Source organism: Megascapheus bottae, chromosome 27 (assembly GCF_031878675.1).
Source record: "Megascapheus bottae isolate mThoBot1 chromosome 27, mThoBot2.hap1, whole genome shotgun sequence".
Lineage (NCBI taxonomy): Eukaryota > Metazoa > Chordata > Mammalia > Rodentia > Geomyidae > Megascapheus > Megascapheus bottae.
Window position 1 is genome coordinate 13,805,817 of NC_143535.1, and position 19,506 is coordinate 13,825,322.

Genomic DNA, 19,506 nt, shown 5'->3' on the forward strand with positions numbered 1-19,506 from the left:
TATTTTTAAAGATCAATGTTTTTTTGCCCGTCCTGGGGCTTGAACTCAGGGCCTGAGCACTATCCTTGGGCTTTTTCAAGGCTAGAGCTCCACCACTTGAGCCACAACACCATTTCTGGCCTTTTATATGTATGTGGTACCAAGGAATCAAATCAGGGTCTTATATGAAATTTTTTAAGGCTCATATGGAAGGCAGGTCAATTTGGAGTCTGTTGCTCTGGGTCCTGTGAATAAGTGCAATGAACAAGATGTTGGTTGACCTTTAGACCTGGAGTGTGAACATGAAATAAATTTTTGTTATATGAAGACATTGAAATATGTTGAGGGTTGTTATTGAAACACATGCTTCCATTGATAACTGTCATATATACAACTAAGCTCCAATCCTTAGTCCAATCACAAACATCAAAGTAAAGGACTAGAGGCAAACAGCAGGCACTGGCCAAGCAAAATCTAAGAAGCAATCATACCTTCCGAAAGGTGAGTCCCTGTCACCGAGGTCCATTGCGACAGCCATGAAAGTGTTGGGCATTATTGGGTTGGGAACATAACCAAAATCTGCTGTTTGATGCCATCGGATCTGAGGAAATCTGTCATCTGATTTTTCTGGTCCCAAATAGGAAGATAACTGGAAAGTAAAGACATTTTTTATTTAATCAGATCCTGTCCCAGAATGATTTTTCAATAGCAGACTCTACTTCTGCTCCATTGATTGGACCAAAAGCTCATTTAACAAGAATTTACTGAACATATTGCTGTGCAGGACCTTTACAGAGGTAGTTGCAATAGTCTCTCATTCCCTGTGACCTTCTACACTACAACTTGCCACATCTCTCATCAAAAGTCTTGTTTCGAGCCTGGCGGGGTAGCTCACACCTATAATCCTAGCTACTAAGGAGGCTGAGATCTAATGATCTTGGTTCAAAGCCAGCCTGGGCACTAAAGAACCTGAAACTCTTATGTCTAAAAATGGGAAGTGAGGCTATGGTTCAAGGGATAAGTCAGTAGCCTTGAGCTGAAGAGAACCCAAGCCCAGAGTTCAAGCCCCATGACTGACAAAAAAAAAGTCTTGTTTCATCCTCCCATTGAATCAAGGCCAGTCCTGTGATTTACTAACCAATAGGATATTCAGCTTCTGTTTACCCCCTAGAGATCCCTTCCTTCTTTCTTTCTTTCTCTTTCTTTCTTTCTTTCTTTCTTTCTTTCTTTCTTTCCTTCTTTCTTTCTTCCTTCCTTCCTTCCTTCTTCCTTCCTTCCTTCTTCCTTCCTTCCTTCCCTCCTTCCTTCTTTCCTTTTTTGTGTGTCAGTTTTGGGACTTGAATTCAAGACCTGGGCACTGTCCCTGAGCTTTTTTTGCTCAAGGCTAGTGCTCTACCACTTGAGCCATAACACTACTTCTGGCTTTTTCTGTTTATATGGTGCTGAGGAATCAAACCCAGGCTTCATATACACTTGGCAAGCACTCTACCACTAAGCCACACTCCCAGCCCACCTTTTAAAGTTTCTTCACCTTCTAAGGGTGCCACAAGATGGAACCAAGCCTTAGCATGTGCACTCAAGATCTAAACTAGAAAAAAATATTACAGTAGCTTCCTGACTAATCAGTGTTTCTGGTATGATCACTATAGTCATATATATATATATATATATATATATATATATATATATGTACTGTCACTGAACTCTTCCACTCAAGGCTAGTGCTCTACCACTTGAGCCACGGCGCCACTTCCTATACTCATTATTTTTAAGTCAACAATTTTAGTGGCTCTGTTTAATTTAGAAAAAATTCAGGACTAACATTTTGAAGTGTTTAATTTAGTGGTATTTCAACATACTCTGTGTTGTGCAACCACCATCTCTACAGTGATTTTCTTTTGTGTACAGTAGAAGTGGCAACTTCACCCACACATTTGCCTGTTAGCCTTCCAACCTTGGCTTTCTATCACAATTCCTCCATTCCAGGTAGGCTAAACTCTCAAATCAGCTGTTCTTCCTTCCTTTCTCCGTCCCTTCTGCAGTTGTAGCATGCCAAGCATAATCAAGGCTACTTGTAGGGATTTATTGTCTTTTCTGTGCCCCTCCAGTGAGTTCAAGCCTCAGGACTGGCAAAAACAAACAAAAAAGGTGTGGCCTAGTGGGGAGAAGTTAGGTCACTGGTAGGGGAGGGGGGGCATTTTGGGATTCCCACTCCCTCTTTCCCATTTCAAAATGTCTGCCCTCTGAGGTTGATTGGAATGTGGAAATGCAATAATGAACCTCTCCCCCTGTATAACTAATGAAAGCAAATAAATGCAACAACAAAATGTCTGATACCATGCCCCCCCATTAGAAGAGCTACATTATAAACAGACTGTCCCATCAGTGTTATTAGGTACAAAGCCAGGAAACAGCTGATATGACCTCTACACAAATGTTCCAATGAAACTTTTAAGCAGAGAACGTTTTCTGTTTCCTGAGTGGCTTCAGAAAGTCATCAGGAAAACATGGAGGGGAGTCCATGGTAGTAGACAAAGTTAGCCCATAGAACTCAGCCCATGGAGTTCAGATACAAGTTCTCAATGGAATTTCACAAAAACTAAAAATAGGCCTTGACTGAGCCACCCTATTTCTTCCACACTACATCCAAAGCCTGAAAATGGAGCCATGTTTACCAGCCAGTGCTACAGTGAGAATCACAGCAACAAGGCCGTGAGAAATAACGTCTCCAAAGGGGACTCGCTAGGCCAAAAACTCAAAAAGCCCCTCATACCAAAGGCCTTTCCTCCAAATACTAGTTGGCAGAGATGCCCTGCAATTGCCCACTGACTGTACTACTGCATACTGGCCGCATGGTGGCACCAGCACATTCCACACCCAAAAGAAATGCTTGTGTTTTTCCTAAGATTTGATGAAACAGTTCTGGGTCTCCTCTCAGTGATTTGTACAAACACTGTGTAATGAAGGCATTCATAAACGAGCCAAAGAATATGAGACCGCCATATTCCCACCATATTACAAATAGCATCCAGCAATTTTCATTCTGTTCCTCCAGAGCTCTTTGAAAAACACACACATAGTACTATAGCTCCCAGCCTCGAACTCTTTCAAGCTTCTGGTCACTTTTCTACCAGTAATTCTCAGATATACTTCCTAATTATGAAAATCAAGTCCTATATCTCAACTGTGCTTACCTGACACACAGCGGAACGCTTGGTTCAGTCCCCAGTATTGGTATAAGCATTCTAATCAAGTTGTTTCTTTTGATCTAGCACTTTCATTTCTAGTGACTTATTGCAATAAAACTACAAGGGCTTTACTATAAGGAAAATACACATGCTATTACTTATAAGAACAAAATGCTGAAACAACCTAAGTATTAACTCATTAAACACATTATAAACATATTTTAGAATATTCTACAATCTTTACAAATTATACTGAAGATAAATTATTTTTGGCATGAAAAAGTATGCACAGTATAACATTAAGAGAAAAGGTAAGATAGGGTATAATATTGTGGTATGGATCCATCTCACAAACAGGAAGATACATTTTTCTAAACTAGAATTAGTAGTGCTTTTGGTTTCTTTCTTTGCTTATCTTTTCATTTTTTTCAGAGAACCTGTGCTGTTTTTAATAAGGACTATTAATATTTAATAAGTATATTAATTTTTAAATGCATTTGTCTCATCAGTGAACTCAAATGAGTTGTTTGATTCAGTTCTAGACTAGCACACCATGAAGGCAAAACAAAAATGTGAATTCAAGAGAAAAAAACAAGATCTAAACAACACATCACACACTGATGCCCATAAATCCTCTCCCTATCAGCACATACCTGGACAAACCCAAATGGGAATAAATGTTCTGTCTGACCCTGGGAGCCATCATGGAAGCTTTGGCGCCAGTCTGCAATGAGCGCAGGGAATGTGCAATTATACTTGTCCCTGTTATAATCCATATTGGCTTCTCCTAAAAATAGTCAAAATTGGAAAGAGTGGAGTAGATTTCAAAGGTGGCATACAATCCTTTCCTCCCTCCCCATTTATCCCTGATAAAGACCCTAAGGTCTTCCCACAGTCTCTAAGGAATGCTGTTGTATCTTGACAATGAGGTTACACCACACATGACACAGGCTTGGGTGTATGGCCTAGTGGTAGAGTGCTTGCCTAGTATGCACAAAGCCTTGGGTTCAATTCTTCAGTACCACATACACAGAAAAAGTCAGAAGTGGTGCTGTGGCTCAAGTGGTAAAAAAAAAAAAAAAAAAAAAAAAAAAAAACTAGCCTTGAGAAAGCTCAAGGACAGTACCCAGGCCCTGAATTCAAGCCTCAGGACAGGCAAAAAATAAAATAAAATAAAATAAAATAAAAGTACTCCAGTGCCGAGTTTGGCTCTCTCTTAATTCTCTGGCAATCATGAGACTACCATATAAATAATAAAGGTTCCTGAAACAGCTTGCTGAAGGAGGAAAAGCCCTTTTGAGAACTATGGGGCAGTAGATAGCCCCCAATCAATGGATGTGAAGGAGATAAAGGGGAGGTCATCCTCGGTCTTCAGGCTATCAGAAAACCTAATAGGAGGAAGTGGTGCTGTGGCTCAAGTGGTAGAGCACTGACCTTGAGCTGAAGAGTTCAGGGACAGCACCCAGGCCAAGTTCAAACCCCACGACCAACAACAACAAAAAAAATCTAACAGGTATATACATATATATATTCATGTATATATAGTTTTTATAATAATTATATATAGTTTTATATGTGTGTAGGTATATACATACATATATACATATGCATATATATAGTTTTTGATATCATTATATAGTTTTGTGTGTGTATATATGTATATACATATATATATCTATAGTTCCCAGGAGAAATTAGCTGAGCAGTCAAGACAAAAGAGAATCCTGTTATTCAAAAAAAAATTTTGAGCTAAATAAAAATTTTTAATACTTGGGGTTTTTTTTGCCTGTCCTGGGGCCTGAACTTGGGGTCTAAGCACTGTCTTTGGGCTTTCTCAAGGCTAGAGCTCTACCACTTGAGCCACAGCACCACTTCTGGCTTTTTCTACGTATGTGGTACCGAGGAATTGAACCCAGGTTTTCATGCATGCTAGGCAGCACTCTACCACCAGCCCATTTTAATAGTCTTTTTTTAAGTCATTAACTTATCAATGGACTTGTTCTATAGTAAAAACAAACTAATACAATGGATAAACCAGCAGACCACACACTCACCCTGATACCATATCACCCCTTTCAGAGACATAGAACGTAGAGGATGGATCATGGCATTCCATAGAACAGAGTGCTTGCTGGGACCAGATACAGATTCTGGAATGGGTCTAAAATCAAGAAGACATACAAATGTCACCAGAAAGCTAGTGATTGATCGAGTTATCTACTTTTACTGGGTGTCCATCTCCTCTGACAAGCATCCAATGAAAGGAGCTCAGAAGTACATGGCTCAATTCTACTTCACTTGAAAACATGTGAATAGTTTCTGTATTTCACTCAGATTTCTTCCCAGGACATATGTACCAGCAGCTTTCTGTAATTCAGGGTGAGCCCTGGCAGCCAATGGACAAGGTCATTAAAGCCAAAAGGGAGGAGAGATTTATTGTGAGTCTTCCATGCAAGAAATAAATTTAGCTACTTCTCAACAGATGCACACTGAGATTGAGGTACTCTTTTGCCTTCATAAGCAATACCATGAATATCTTCCATATAGATAAAATCATGACATACATGCTTAATTCTTTTCCTAAAATAAACTTTCAGTAATGCAATTGCTGAGTCAAAAAAAGGCACATTAAAAAAGAAAATTTGGGATATGTCCCAAAAATTCTCTGTAGAATTCATATATGGATTTATCCTTGAGGCAGTAGCATATGACAATTTCTACTCCCCTCCTTTGCAATCTCCCCCTCGTTTACCTCTCTTTTGCCAACAGTACTGCGATTGTTACTAGTTAGTTCTTTTCCCCAACATAAACTCTTCCTGATTCAACTCTTCTTAAGTATGCTTTCATATTCAATAGACTAATACATTTTTTCATCTTTTATTAACATCTATTAGTTGTATGAAGAGATTACCATTCAACGGATCTTTTTCTAAGTACAATGCATCTTGATCTATGTCACTCCTTCTCTTTTATATTCTTGTCATTTGTTTTTAAGGACTAGATTCCCCATGAGAGAAAAATGCTATATTTAACTATCACAGTGGGACTTATTTCACTTAGCATGATCTTCAGGTCTTCCTGTGAAAGAAATTACTGATTTTCATTCTTCTTTATTGCTGATAATACTCTATCACGTGTGTGTCTGTTTATGTGTGTGAATGTATATCATGTTTTCTTTATGCATTCATTAGCTGATGAGCACCTAGGCTATTTTTGTATTTTGGTTATGGGTGAATGAAGAGTACTGCTATAAACATGGTGGTACATTGACTTACATTCCTTCGGCTATATGCCAAGGACTGATATAGCTGGATCACATGACAGTTCTAGCTTTGCTTTTTCAAGGACTGTCCATACTGATTTCCACAGCAGCTGCATTAATTTACATCCTACCAATGTAGCCAATATCCCCATATCCTCTCCAGCATTTGTTGTGGTTTATTTTCTTGATAAAGTGATTGTAAGATAAGATAGAATTTCAATCATGTTTTTATTTATGTAAGGATGTTGAACATGTTTCTTTGTGTATTTCTTAGACATTGGTACTTCTTTTAAAAACTGTGATTTATTTGCCTATTTTTACTTGTATTATTTACTATTTTGGTATTCATTTTTTATGTTCTTTATATAGTCTAGATATCAATCCTTTATCTGACAAACCCATTCTGTAACCCATTTCTTTAACTTCTGGAAATGATTTCCTTTGCTGTAAAGACTTTATACACACATACACACACACACACACACACACACACACACACACACACACACACACACACACACACACACACACGCAGTGGCACTAGTTTCAACTTGAGGCCTCCTGCTTCCTAAGCAAGCACTCTACTGCTGAACCAGACCTTCAGCCCTCTTTTTTGCACTCCTCCCCTCTCTGGGCCTCCTAAAAAACCCTGGCTGGCTTAAACTGCAATCCTCCCAATCTCAGCCTCCCAAATAGCTGGGATTGTCAGGCATGAGCCACCAGCACCCAGCCTAATATTTTTGGATACATGTTTGTATATCTGTTCTATCTGTTAAAATGTGTATTCTTCAAAGCACCAAGTTTAGAGGCCAGAGTATGCCACTTACAAGTAATGTCCATAACTCAGCTACTCAAAACTCTCTAAGACTTACGTATCTCTACCAAAGAGATGCTAGCAATTGTATACTTTAAGGAGTTGTTGTGAATATGAGAAAAATTAACATCTATAAAGGGCATAGAATAGCATCTGGCATACAGAAGGCTTTTGATATTACCTATTGCCATTACTAAAGAAAAAAATCATAATTCCTTTTTGATATTTTCTCAGGTGACTGTTGTGCATGAATAAATGGATGGAATTTTCCACCCAACCAACCATTAAATACATATTTTGACACTCAAGATCTACTTAACTCCCCAAAGAAGACAGTTATCTCCTCTTACGAACTTCCCTGGTAGGTTTTCTCCCAGAACACTTACTTTTTCAAATAGTCTTCACAGTTTCTCAGTGATCTAGGAGATGACCAGGCTTCAATAGTACTCCCACCCCAGCTGGAGGAGACTAGCCCAACTGGATACTGCAGGGTTTCATACAGGTAACGCCCAAAGAGCCAGCACAATGCTGACATGTATGTGAAATTGCCATGGCCTAAATTCCCTGTCCAAAGAAATAAAGTAAAATAGTTTTTTAAAAAAAAGTAGATAAAATACAAACTATATCTACTAGATAGGTATAAGTGAAATGGAGGATTCTGGGTCTTGTGCTCCTTTTTGATACTTTCAAAAGCAGGATAAGGGGCAAGGACAAGACCCAGCACCAACACTAATTATCTCTTGCAAGCCTTCTCTGAGAAGAATGCTTTCAAAGGGAAAACTGATAGCCTTAGTGACTATTTCTTTTTATCTCTCTTCTGTTTTTTTTCCAGTTATTCAAAATGCTTATTCCTATAATGAGAAAATGTACTCTGAGCCTGGCACAGAGGCAAATGGTAATTATTTTGCTCTTGATTTGAGTATAAATAATTCACTTACATAACCTGGAAGCCAAGACACTCTAAGCAGGGAGCAGGCTTCCACAGTCCTTCAGGTTTTTCCAAATCTGGGACTATTAGTCTTTCTCAATAGGCAAGTAGCACAAAGGTCATTTGTCTCTATTCTACTGTCTTCTTCCCTTTCCTCTTAGCTGACCTGTTGCTCCCACTTTGGTTTGTGAAAGAAAAAAAGCAGGCAGAAAATACAGAGCAAAGAAGGGTGTTTTGTTTTTTGGTTTTGTTTCTTCTGGGAGGTTTTATATCCAATTTTACAGCCATGGTAAAGAAATCATAGACACATAAGAAATGAGAAGTCTGGTAAAGGGAGAAGAAACAGAAAACAAACTAGGGTTTAAACTTTCAGCAATCTTAACTCATTTGTGTGTGTTGCTTAGAAACTAGGACAGGGCAGAGTGAGTGATTTCCATGTGAGAGGCCAGCTGATGCAGACAATGTGCATATGCACAGCTGATAGGACCAGTGCAACACAATAGTCAGTAAAGACCACACAGCTATAGAAATCACTGCCTGATTTGGCACTGCGAAAGATCAAACTCATTCCTGTACAATTCAAACCCTCCAAGAGCTGACAGGGTAATGCTGTAAGTTCAAATCAATTGCAAATGAATTAAAAGTGACTGAGCAACTACTATGTGTCAGGGACTACTAGACAGATGAGACACCTAATAAAAGAAATGAAGAAACTGAATCATTCCTCATAAGTCTTATGGTTTACAGAATAAGACAAGCACTTAGCCAAATTTAATTAATTGCCGGGCTGTACTAGCTACTCAAGAAACAGATCTGAGGCTCATGATTCAAAGACAGCCCAGACAGGAAAATCTGTGAGATGCCAGTGAATCAATTAACCGCCAAAAAGGCAGAAATAGCACTGTAGCTAGCTCAAGCAGTAGAGCACTAGCCTTAACCAAATAAGCACAGGGACAGTGCCCAGACCCTGAGTTTAAGCCCCAGGACAAGCACACATACATCAAAATTGTAATAATAATAATAGCCTAACAAGCATGAAGCCCTGAGTTCAAACTTCAGTACTGATGAACAAGTTAAGCACATAGAGATGTGTCAGTAAGTATTAATGAAATTTATTTAATTTTTCAATTTCTAGAATATTTCTTTTACTGATTACTATTATGTTTCATTTTCAATGCTGGGGAGCAACCCTAGGGCCTGTTTCATGTTAGGCAAGTTCTGTACTGCTAAGCAATATCCCCGGCTTCAACACCTGCTAGTAATGAGTTTTAATACTAAAGGAAAAATAAAAACCAAGTGAAAAGATCATAGAAAGCCTAATAATAGGATGAATTCTTCCCTGTGCATCATAACCCTCTATGCACAGCTCCATCCCTCTACTTTCTGTAATGATCTTTCTTTCCAATGCTTCCCTCTCTCCACAATGCTGGTAGTCACCTAAACTTCATCTTCTTCATAGGATCTCTAGTATCTGGGATATCAGAATCATTTAAATGTGTATTGGCTGGTGTTATGTGGCTTTGGTAGCTGGTTCACCATTGATTCTTCTAAGTAGGCAGAAGAGAAAGGTAACAAGAAAGGAAGAAAGGAGATGAGGAGGTGTAAAGGGCAGATAGGAGCTTTTAATAAGCAGAGCTGGCATTCTAGGCAGAAGAAAACTTATGTAAAAAAGAGACCTTAAATGGGAAACATTCTGAAAGTATTTAGCTGGAGCAGAGATTACAAAGGAAGGTAAAGCTGGCAGGGAAGGTTAGAGCCACATAGAATAAAGAAAATTGAAAACCATTTGAAAATGTGAATGTGTGGTAGGCAGAACAGACCCCCCATAGATGTGCCCACCCTAATCCTTGGAACCTGTAACTGTTACTTAGACTGTCCAAAGGCCTTTGGTGATATGACTAGGATTAGGATTAAGGAGCCTGTAACAGAAGAGGTGATCCAACCTAACAACATGAGTCCTTAAAACCAGAAACGCTCTTTCACAGGTTCAGTGTGATGGGACGACAGACAATAGGCAGGAGGGGCTGGGGACACGGTTCCCCTGGTAGACCTCGTGTTCAATTCCCAGTGCCACAGAAAAGAAAACGAGGCAGGAAACACTCTAAACGTGGGAAACATGAATAGGCTCACTGTACTCTTCCCTCAAGATCTATCTGCATGGCCTCTTTCAGGAGGCATGACTGGAAGGTCCCTCTGTCCCTTGGGATTCCTCTGGCCATTCTAAATTGCAAATGCTACTCCAGCTCAGCCCACCCACCCTACTGCCTCTACTCTCTGATGAGTTTACTTTTGTCTCATCAGCACAGCATCACCATCTACCCTATCCTGTGATATCCAAATTTATTCAGTCTTTGAATTCACAGCCTAAAAGGGAATTCAGATAGCAAGGTATTACCCAATTCTGATTGACTCCTGAGTTTTAAATAACATATACTATAAGCTCTTAGAGCAAAGGATTTATCCAAAAATTCCCCAGAGTCCATTCAGTTTTTGGACTCTTACATAGTGTCAGAATAGATAGAATCAGTATATCTGTCATTCATGAATTGCTCATTTCCAGAATTCCCCCACACTAGACTATAAGTATCACGAAGTCAGGTGTTTGGGGGGTTTTATTCACTGTTCTGCCCCAGCTACTCAAAACAGCACTCATATAGTGAGCACTCCTATTTTCTGAATACAGTAATACTTGGAAGCCTAAGACTAGGTCAGTCAGGTAAAGTGTGGACAGACAAAAATTTAAAAATAAATAAAAAAGACAGGGCCACTGAGTAAAGTGGCTCACATCTGCAATTCTAGCTACTCAGGAGGCTGAGGTGTGAGGATAGGGGTTCAAAGCCAGGCATTAAAGAATGTGAGATTCTTATCTCCAATTAACCACTAGAAAAAGGGAAGTGGGGCCAAGGCTCAAGGGGTAGGGTGGTAACCTTGAGCTGAAGAGCTCAAGGACAACACCCAGGCCCAGAGTTCAAGCCCCATGACCCTCCAACCCCCCAAAAAAGGACCAAGATAGAATACTGCCAACTATTGCTTTTAGAAACAGCATATTCCAAATACTTGAATACTTCTTTTCCTAGTTTTCCTCTGTTGTCTTCACTCCTTTCCTTCAGATGTGGCCCTTGTATTCTATTTCTAAAAGTGATGGTTGGCAGTGTTGACAGCTGCAGCCGCTACATGGTTTAAAAAGAAGAGAACCGAGAACCGTAACCTTTAGGTGGACAAATTGTTGAGATGGAAGCAGAGCCAGACAGCGAAGGATTAGAGTGTGAATCTTCTTGGCAAGGCAGTGAAAAGAATGAAAACAACAACAAAAAAAATTGTCTTAGAAAAATGAAACAAAGCAAAGGAGAGACATGGAGCTTTGAGGGGATGGCGTGTTATATTCGCTTTGTTTTGTTAGGATAAAAGAAGTGTTAGGCTGTGAGACAGACTGTCTTCTCTTAGTCACTGGGTCCTTGGGGGCTAGCATTGAGCCTGACACTGAGGAGGCATGAAATGAAGATTCCATGCTGAACTGACAGCGTGAGAAATAGCAGAGCCTAAAGAATAGAAGAAGCCTCTGGAGAAAGTAAGAGCTGACATCCAAAATAGCCCTGAAAGGGCACCAGTTGTCAGTTGTCTTCAAACACAAAAACAAGGAAGGAAGAGAATTCAAGCTGGGCACCAGTGGCTCATGCCTATAATCCTAGCTACTCAGGAGGCTGAGAGCTAATGACTGAGGTTCAAAACCAGCCTGGGCTCCTAGGAACATCCATAAGACTCTCATCTCCAATTAACCGGCAAAAAGCCAAAAGTGGAGCTGTGGCTCAAGTGCCAGACTTTATGCAAAAAAAAAAGGTTAAAGGACAGTGCTTCAGCTATGAGTTCAAGCCCTAGAACACACATGTAGAGAGAGAGAAAAAGAGAGAGAGACAGAGACAGAGAGAGAGGCAGAGAGTGAGAGACAGAGAAACAGAGACAGAGAGAAGAAAGGAAGGGAAGAGAAAAGATGAAAAAAAAAAGGTACAGAGAATTAAGGCAATGAAGAAAGAGACTGGCCCAGATCAAGCTGAACAGCCTCAATATTTTCCCTGAAGTGGAAGGAAAATCTCCTCATCTCAGTGGGAAAGCCTCACTGATGATGTCTTGGAAAGAAATGAGTGAAACAATAACCATCAGGAATGGGGTGGAGAATTGATAACAATAAAAGGGTAGTGTAGTAATAATCAATAAACAGGTAAGAACCAAAACAGGGCTTACAGCTTCCAATTATAAGGCACTAACCCATTATCTAGAAGATGGCTGATGTTGAAGCTCTCACGCACCTGAGGTGGGCTTAGACCACTCCAAGTCAACCTCATCAAGGTCCTCCAGCTCCTTCTCTGACTGAACGAGAGAGATGGAGAGGAGGCGGACAGACTGATAGTCCTCAGTGTTGGACAGCTCCTCTGTAGCATTAAAGATCTAGAAGAGAAATTGAAATGTCACTTCATGTAGAGGCTGCCACCTTTGAGTAAACACTTCCTGCTGACTAAGCTCTTGCTGAGCCTTCAATATACTGAGATAAATGAATAACTGGTAGCAGGCTGGACTGAATCGCACTGATCCACTCGGACCGACACAAACCAGGATGTATAATTCCTGAACAGGATTGAAATATAGTGAAACCTGTAATCCAAGCAGGTCTACATTAGACAAGAGGAGCTGTGCAGTGCTGAAGCAAAATACTGACTCTCAATTAAATCACTATGATATCCTGAACCTAACGGACTTCTTTGTAAAAGTATCTGGTAACACAAAGTCATGGAATTAACTTCTCTTTAGCAAAAAAAAAAAAAATGTGCTTAAAGAGTTTGTGGAGCCCAGTAGGTCACAGAAAGGTAGATTATGTGATCCATACCAACAAAGAATTGCATTGAAGAGATGAGCAGAGATGGTTGTAGTACTGGAATCAGGCTCATGAGGCTGATAGTCTCACTTTGACTTAGCAACTGACTGAGTGAGAGGTGATATTAAGGGTAAAGACTCTGAATCCTGGTCAATTGCCAAGAATATGACAAAGGTGGCTTACAGTTTGGTGATTTGTTTTTCCTGGACAAGAATGTGTGTAATTCTGTTTAGTTTACTCATCATTCCTACTAAGCCTTATTCTCCTATGAGCTTAGGCACAAATTCAATTTTCTTTTGTTCTGATTTTTCAATGACATCTTTCCTTTATTTAAAATAATAGTAGGTGGGCAATATTCTGGTTTGTATATATTTGTATGCACGTTCGCTTGAGTCTCTCTATCCCTTTGGACTAGTCCAGCTTCTCCCAAAACAAAGGGCAAACTGGAGCATCAGGAAGCTCTGTTACTATTTGCCTCGGGGAACAAGTGCTCCAGCTGAGTCCGGTGGCACAACAAGCGGCACAGGAGGATGGGATACTTTCCATTGGCTGCTAGCCACAGAGTGTGCAGCTGCCTCTCCCTCCCTCCCTTCCACCTACCACAGAGAATACAGCTGGCCTTCCAGCCTACGATGAAGCGAAAGGATGGAGCAGCCAGGGTTGCCCCCACAGAACATCACGTTGAAATATGCTGCCCCACGAATTGCCATTTGACTTGTCACAATGCCTGCTACAGCCAAAAAACTGGTCAGTTGCAAATAAAATGGCTCTTTGGTCACAATAGGAGCTAGAGTCTAAAGTGCCTCCTGGGCAGCAGCGGATCCAGCCAGTCAGTTTCTGATCTTCCCACATTCAGGACAGAGATTACAGTCTCAGGGAAAACTCCATAGGAAATCTACATCCTCCATCAGGATCTTGCCTGAGAACTTTAACATAAAATAAACACTAAAGAGTAAGAGCAGGCTAAAACCACTCACAGTATATTCTGGCAGAGAAATTATTTTTCAGCAGTAAGTACCTGTAAAAAGTCACCTCCCTTGAAAAATCAGCTCTGCATTAAACACAAAGTATCATGTGTTGCTTCCATGGAAACAGTGGATGGAGCTGCTTTCATTCTTTCCACCCACACTAGCTTCCGCACTGCCTGGGAACGCAAGCACCTCATGGCCCTGAGATGCCAGCTTGGGGAGGCAATATGGGCGAATATGCTACTTGTCTTTTTAAACCCGTTGCTAATGCTGCAGAGTACTGCCATGCTAACAGAGTCTGGGTGGCTGGCATTCTCCTGTATTATTACCATCACATGAACAGTATCCAAAGTATTGGCTGGAAATTTTCCATTTTCAAACTCACATTTGTGTATTTTTTTCAAGCCAGTTCTTGAAAGCCACGGAAAGTGTTAACATAAATGGGGGTGGGGGTAGGTGGGGAAAACCCATGCGGTACTGAGAGCAATCACTTCTGAAATTGGTATCCTTTCCCATTCTCACTAGGCCATTTTGATGGAAGCATTTCCTTGGGGATATTGGCAGCAAACTTAGGAATAAAGAGATTTCAGGAAGATTTTCATTTAAATGACACTTGGTTTCCCTGCTGATGAAAGGGGAAGCCTTACTCCATCTGCTGAGATCAGATTTCATCTCATCAAACACCTCAGTGTAATTATTTTTCTACCAAGTATTTAAATGAGGATGTAAATGAATACCAAGGTATTTGAAGTCATTAACGCTGCAGAGGCTGAGGGAGAGCACCGCTGTCTCTCCAGAGACCAGACCACTCACCATTCAAAGCAGCTGCTCACGGGTGTTCATTTTGTAACCTTTATACCACATTCTTGAATTAATGAAGACACGTCAACAATCTATTTCCTCAGAGAACCTTGGCATGGGGTCTCCATGGGGGAGCAAGGCGTGTGTGTGTGTGTGTGTGTGTGTGTGTGTGTGTATGTGCACACATGCCATATACACCGACGTGCATGCACATGGTAAAGGACCCAGGAGAAGCTTAATTATTGCAAGAGAATTTAGAGATTCTGTAAGTTATTTTATCTTCTATTCTAATATAGTAGTCCTAAAATTGGCATAGTAACTATAAATAAGCTAGCCACCATCGCTGTGATGAATCTTTTATTGGGGCGTAGTACCAACCCTTCCCTTCTGGGTTTTAATTTCTCTATTTGTAAAATAAGATATGAAAAATGCCAGGCTATAGAAAAATGAGTTTACTGTCTGGCATTTCTGTCTTTTTCTGAGCCTAACTAACTAGAAATATTCAAATCTTTTCTTGGTTAGTGGTATTGGGCCTCACATTTGTTAGACCACTTTCTCTACCACTGAGCCACATCCAGCCCTTTTTTCACTGGTTAATTTTAGGATAGGGTCTCACTTTCCATTCAGTATGCACCTGAGTCAAAGTCCAGGTGGGATGAAAGTGTAAACCACCATATCTAGCTCCCCTCCCTGAAAAAGGAGTATCATTAACTTTTCTACCCAGGCTGGAATTGTAATCCTCCTAATTTCATCTTCCCATGTAGCTTAGGAATGATAGTCACTGTTTCCAGCTTTGAGTTGAAAAGGGGATCTCATGAACTTTTCTGCCCAAACTAGTCAGCAATCATAATCTTCGTGATCTCAGACTTCCAAGTAACTAGAATTACAGGCATAAGCCACCAGCACCCAGCTCAAAATATTCAAGTCTTAAGACCTACCCTGCCTTAGGAGCCGACAGATGAACATTTAGACTTTTCTCCATTTATAAACATCTCACTTAGTGTTATAAATAACATTCCGCTTTAAAATTCTACTTTACCCTAACAACAAGATGGGCTTACAATCTGCCATTTCCTTCTTTGAATGTGAAGAGCAGTAGGTTATAGTGAGAATCTTACCTTCTCAAGAACACACATGTAGGGAGGGAAGGAAAAAGAGACAGTGTCAGAGTGTGTGTGTGTGTGTGTGTGTGTGTGTGTGTGTGTGTGTGTGTGTGTGTGTGTGTATTGGGAGTCTGTAGTAGGAAAGGAACAAAAGGAATAAAAGGGGGAGTACTGTAATGTATAATGTTGATCAAATTAGAAAACTTGGTTTTTTGGTATTACCAAGATCTAAAATGCTGTCTTGCCACTAAAATGCATAGCTTAAAAATTAATACATGCATGTTTCAAATGGAATCTTTTGTTTTCCTTTTCCCTAGGTCTCAGCACTCACAGCTCCAGCTTGATACAGAAGATGCTGAAGAGTAAAATCTAGGCAGAAAGAATGTGTTTACGCTTAACAGTCAAGATCTGATTTCATTTGACAGAAAATGGGATGGGATCCTTTGGCATAGACTGCTACTGAGAAAATGACTGTATAGATATAAACAGATCTGGTCCATGCCTTTCTGCACAAACACAGAACAGCAATTAAAGCATTACAAAAAGCAGTGTTTTCCTTAAGGAGTTAACAGCAATTCTACATCTACATAAATCCATGCTTTCTTCAAGTCTGCATCTGTTCACTTACATTTAAAAGAGTCCAGCCAAAGTTCAGCTTAATACATATTTTAAGTCAAAAAGCTTTCATACATTTAAGGCAGGAAATCAGAGTAAATAAAATACTGGTTAGGAATACACAAATATAAGAATTTAGATTTTTAACTAGAAAACTAATGATAAAATGAAGTAGATATGTCCAGAGTGGGCTGCTCTTAGTAGCATTGCTTAGTAATAGCTTTGTTTTGTTTTAAGAAAAAAAACTAAAGAGAAGGGACGGAATCAAATCTTAAAGTAAATAACAGTATTCCATTTTATAAACTTTTCAAAAAGAAAACTGAATTGAACATATAGCATAGCTACAGAGATTTCTTTATCTCAAATGTAAGTTTTTCAAAGATGAAAAATGGCTAATGAAGAAAGATGTCAAAATTAAAAATTAGCTATGGAAGAAACTCCGTTTTAGAAAAAAGACTAGTAAAAACAGTAATTTTTCCAAGTTCTTGGACTCTTAAAGGAAATAAAATCAAAGCATCCATACACATTAGTGCCAACCAACACTTATCTAGTCAATAACTTACCTCTTAAAGTTGTTAAATCAAATCAAGTAATTTGATACATGAAAGTACATTCTTGGCCCATGATAAATACTGAAAAAATAGAAACAGCCTTCCTTCTTGTTGTTCCCTTCTCTTCTTTATCTTCATTACTTTCAATATTATTTATTGCTGTTGAAAATCTGCAAATTACCTGTAAAACAGTCATCTCCATGTTACTCTGCCCACTGCAAAGCCAGACATCTCCAAATAAGATATCATGAATTTTCAGGGTGAATCTCATTATCCCCAAAGTCTGATATGCCACCAGTTCATAGGGTCCACCTGGCTTCATAGGATCCAGTATAACCATCCAGATATGAGAGGGTGCTGAAATAACAACAATAATACCAAAAAATTAATCAGGCACTTAAAATGAAGTTAAAGCCCAGCCATACGCATTTGTGGCTATTCCCAGCTTGTGATAAGCTGTACTCAAAGCTGTAAAGATTGGCCACATTTCAGATAAGGAGATGATACTAACAAGAAAAGCAGCATTTTTTTTATCCTTTATCTGTACCAATCCCTCCTTATTTTTAACTCAAGTATTGAATTGACAAGAAAAATAAGTTTGGTAGCTATAATCCCAAACTGGGATAGATAAAAATAAGCACACATTAAAATTCATGAAAGTTGAGTAAAAACACACAAAAAAATTCATTATACTATCCAACTGTCAATAGTAACAATCTAATCTGATTTACATAGCACCCCAGACTAACTTGTAATTATCTAACTAACTCTGAGTTCAGGTTAGAAAAACTCATTTATAATCTGAACCTTCCCCTTAAAAGCAAGATAACGTATATCATAAAACCTTACTACATCCTCCCATGTTTCCTACGAAGTGTAATACTAGCAACAGATATGGAAAAATTGTAAATAATAAGTATATGCAAATCATCGTCTTAATTTTTTAAATACTACCAATAGTTCTATATTCTCCTATCAATGAACAAATTCAATAGAGAAACTGATATATCAAAAAGTAGTAAGAGAACCAAGCACCAGTTGCTCATGCCTGTAAACCTAGCTACTCAGGAAGCTGAGATCTGAGGCTTTTGGTTCAAAGCCAGCCTGGGTAAGAAATTCCACGAGGCTCTTATCTCCCTCCAAGATAAACTACTTTAAAAAAAAGCCAGAAATAGAGCTGTGGTTTGAGTGGTAGAGATTTAGCCTTGTGCAAAAAGAAGCTCATGGACATCCAGAGCCCGCCCTGGGTTCAAGCCCCAAGACCAGCACAAGAACAAAAACAAAACAAAAAGTAGTAAGAGGTCCTTCTTCTTGGCCTCTCCCCCCAAAAATTACCACTACTAGCATAATACTCAAAGGTTTAAGGAAAATGCCTCCAAAATAGCAAAATTAAATCTTATTTTATTTTTTATCATCATTTGGCAATAAGACATAAAATTAGAGAAATAAGAATGAACAATAGAAAAGAATAAATAAATGTTATGCAAAAATTTCTTTCTGGATTGGGAGTGTGGCCTAGTAGTAGAGTGCTTGCCTAGCATACATGAAACCCTGGGTTCAATTCCTTGGTGCACACACACAGAAAAACTGGAAGTGATGCTGTGGCTTAAGTGATAGATCACTAACCTTGAGAAAGGTCAAGAACGGTACCCAGACCCTGAGTACAAGCCCCAGGGCTGGAAAAAAAAATTTTTTCCAAGAGTATGAACTGATTTATAATTAATTCCCATCCAATAAGTATAAATTCAAGTGAAAGAATAATATAAACTGGAAGCAGAACACTCTCAAGTCATTATATCCAACCAATCCAATTGTAATCATTATAAAAATACCAGCCAGTGCCTACTATGTGCTAGACACTGTGTGTCAAGTGCCTACTATGTGTTAGACACTGTGTGTCAAGTTAATCAGTAGGAACTATGCATAGAGATGTTCTGATGCACTTTAAGAAATAAGTAAAAGTTTCAACCATAAAGGATTACTTAGAGTCCTGGAGAAAATGTTCAAAAACTCCAAAGCATGTTTGTTCTTCTGGAAAGTATGACCCACTAAACTTTCTACTCCACCTTTGGAACTCAGTTAAGCCAGGACCAAATGTTCACTATTGTTTTTCTATCACCAATAGCCAGACATCAACATATTAAGTGCACAATTCACCTAAATCAGAAAAATCACTGTTTTGGAAACAGTGGGCAGCTAGTACAGATTGTGTCGCACAGGTGTGATGTGCTCCGTATGGCTCACACTTCTGAGCAGGCAGACGCTCCAATCTGTCCTAATACAGTCTTGCCAAGGTCTTTCCAGGCTTCTTTCACCGACACATCTCACTGAAGCTGTGTCTTTCTGCCACCAGAATTACTTGTTTATGATGGCGAGGTCAATTATCAGAAAACCTAGGACATAGGACTGTTTCTTAGCCTTCTACTACAG

At 39.4% G+C, this 19,506-nt stretch overlaps 1 protein-coding gene across 3 annotated transcripts in view; it reads right to left on the bottom strand.

Moving 5' to 3' along the window:
• Siae (sialic acid acetylesterase) overlaps window positions 1–19,506 on the bottom strand; it is a 33,090-nt gene that overhangs the window by 2,267 nt on the left and 11,317 nt on the right. For all 3 annotated transcript variants that reach the window (XM_090319631.1, XM_090319629.1, XM_090319630.1), the window contains exons 3-8: window positions 17,258–17,433; window positions 12,476–12,614; window positions 7,630–7,807; window positions 5,222–5,328; window positions 3,821–3,954; window positions 471–628 (exon numbers count right to left, since the gene is read on the bottom strand). In XM_090319631.1, coding sequence (XP_090175757.1) covers window positions 471–628; window positions 3,821–3,954; window positions 5,222–5,328; window positions 7,630–7,807; window positions 12,476–12,614; window positions 17,258–17,433 — 892 coding nt within the window. The remainder of the gene's footprint in view (window positions 1–470; window positions 629–3,820; window positions 3,955–5,221; window positions 5,329–7,629; window positions 7,808–12,475; window positions 12,615–17,257; window positions 17,434–19,506) is intronic.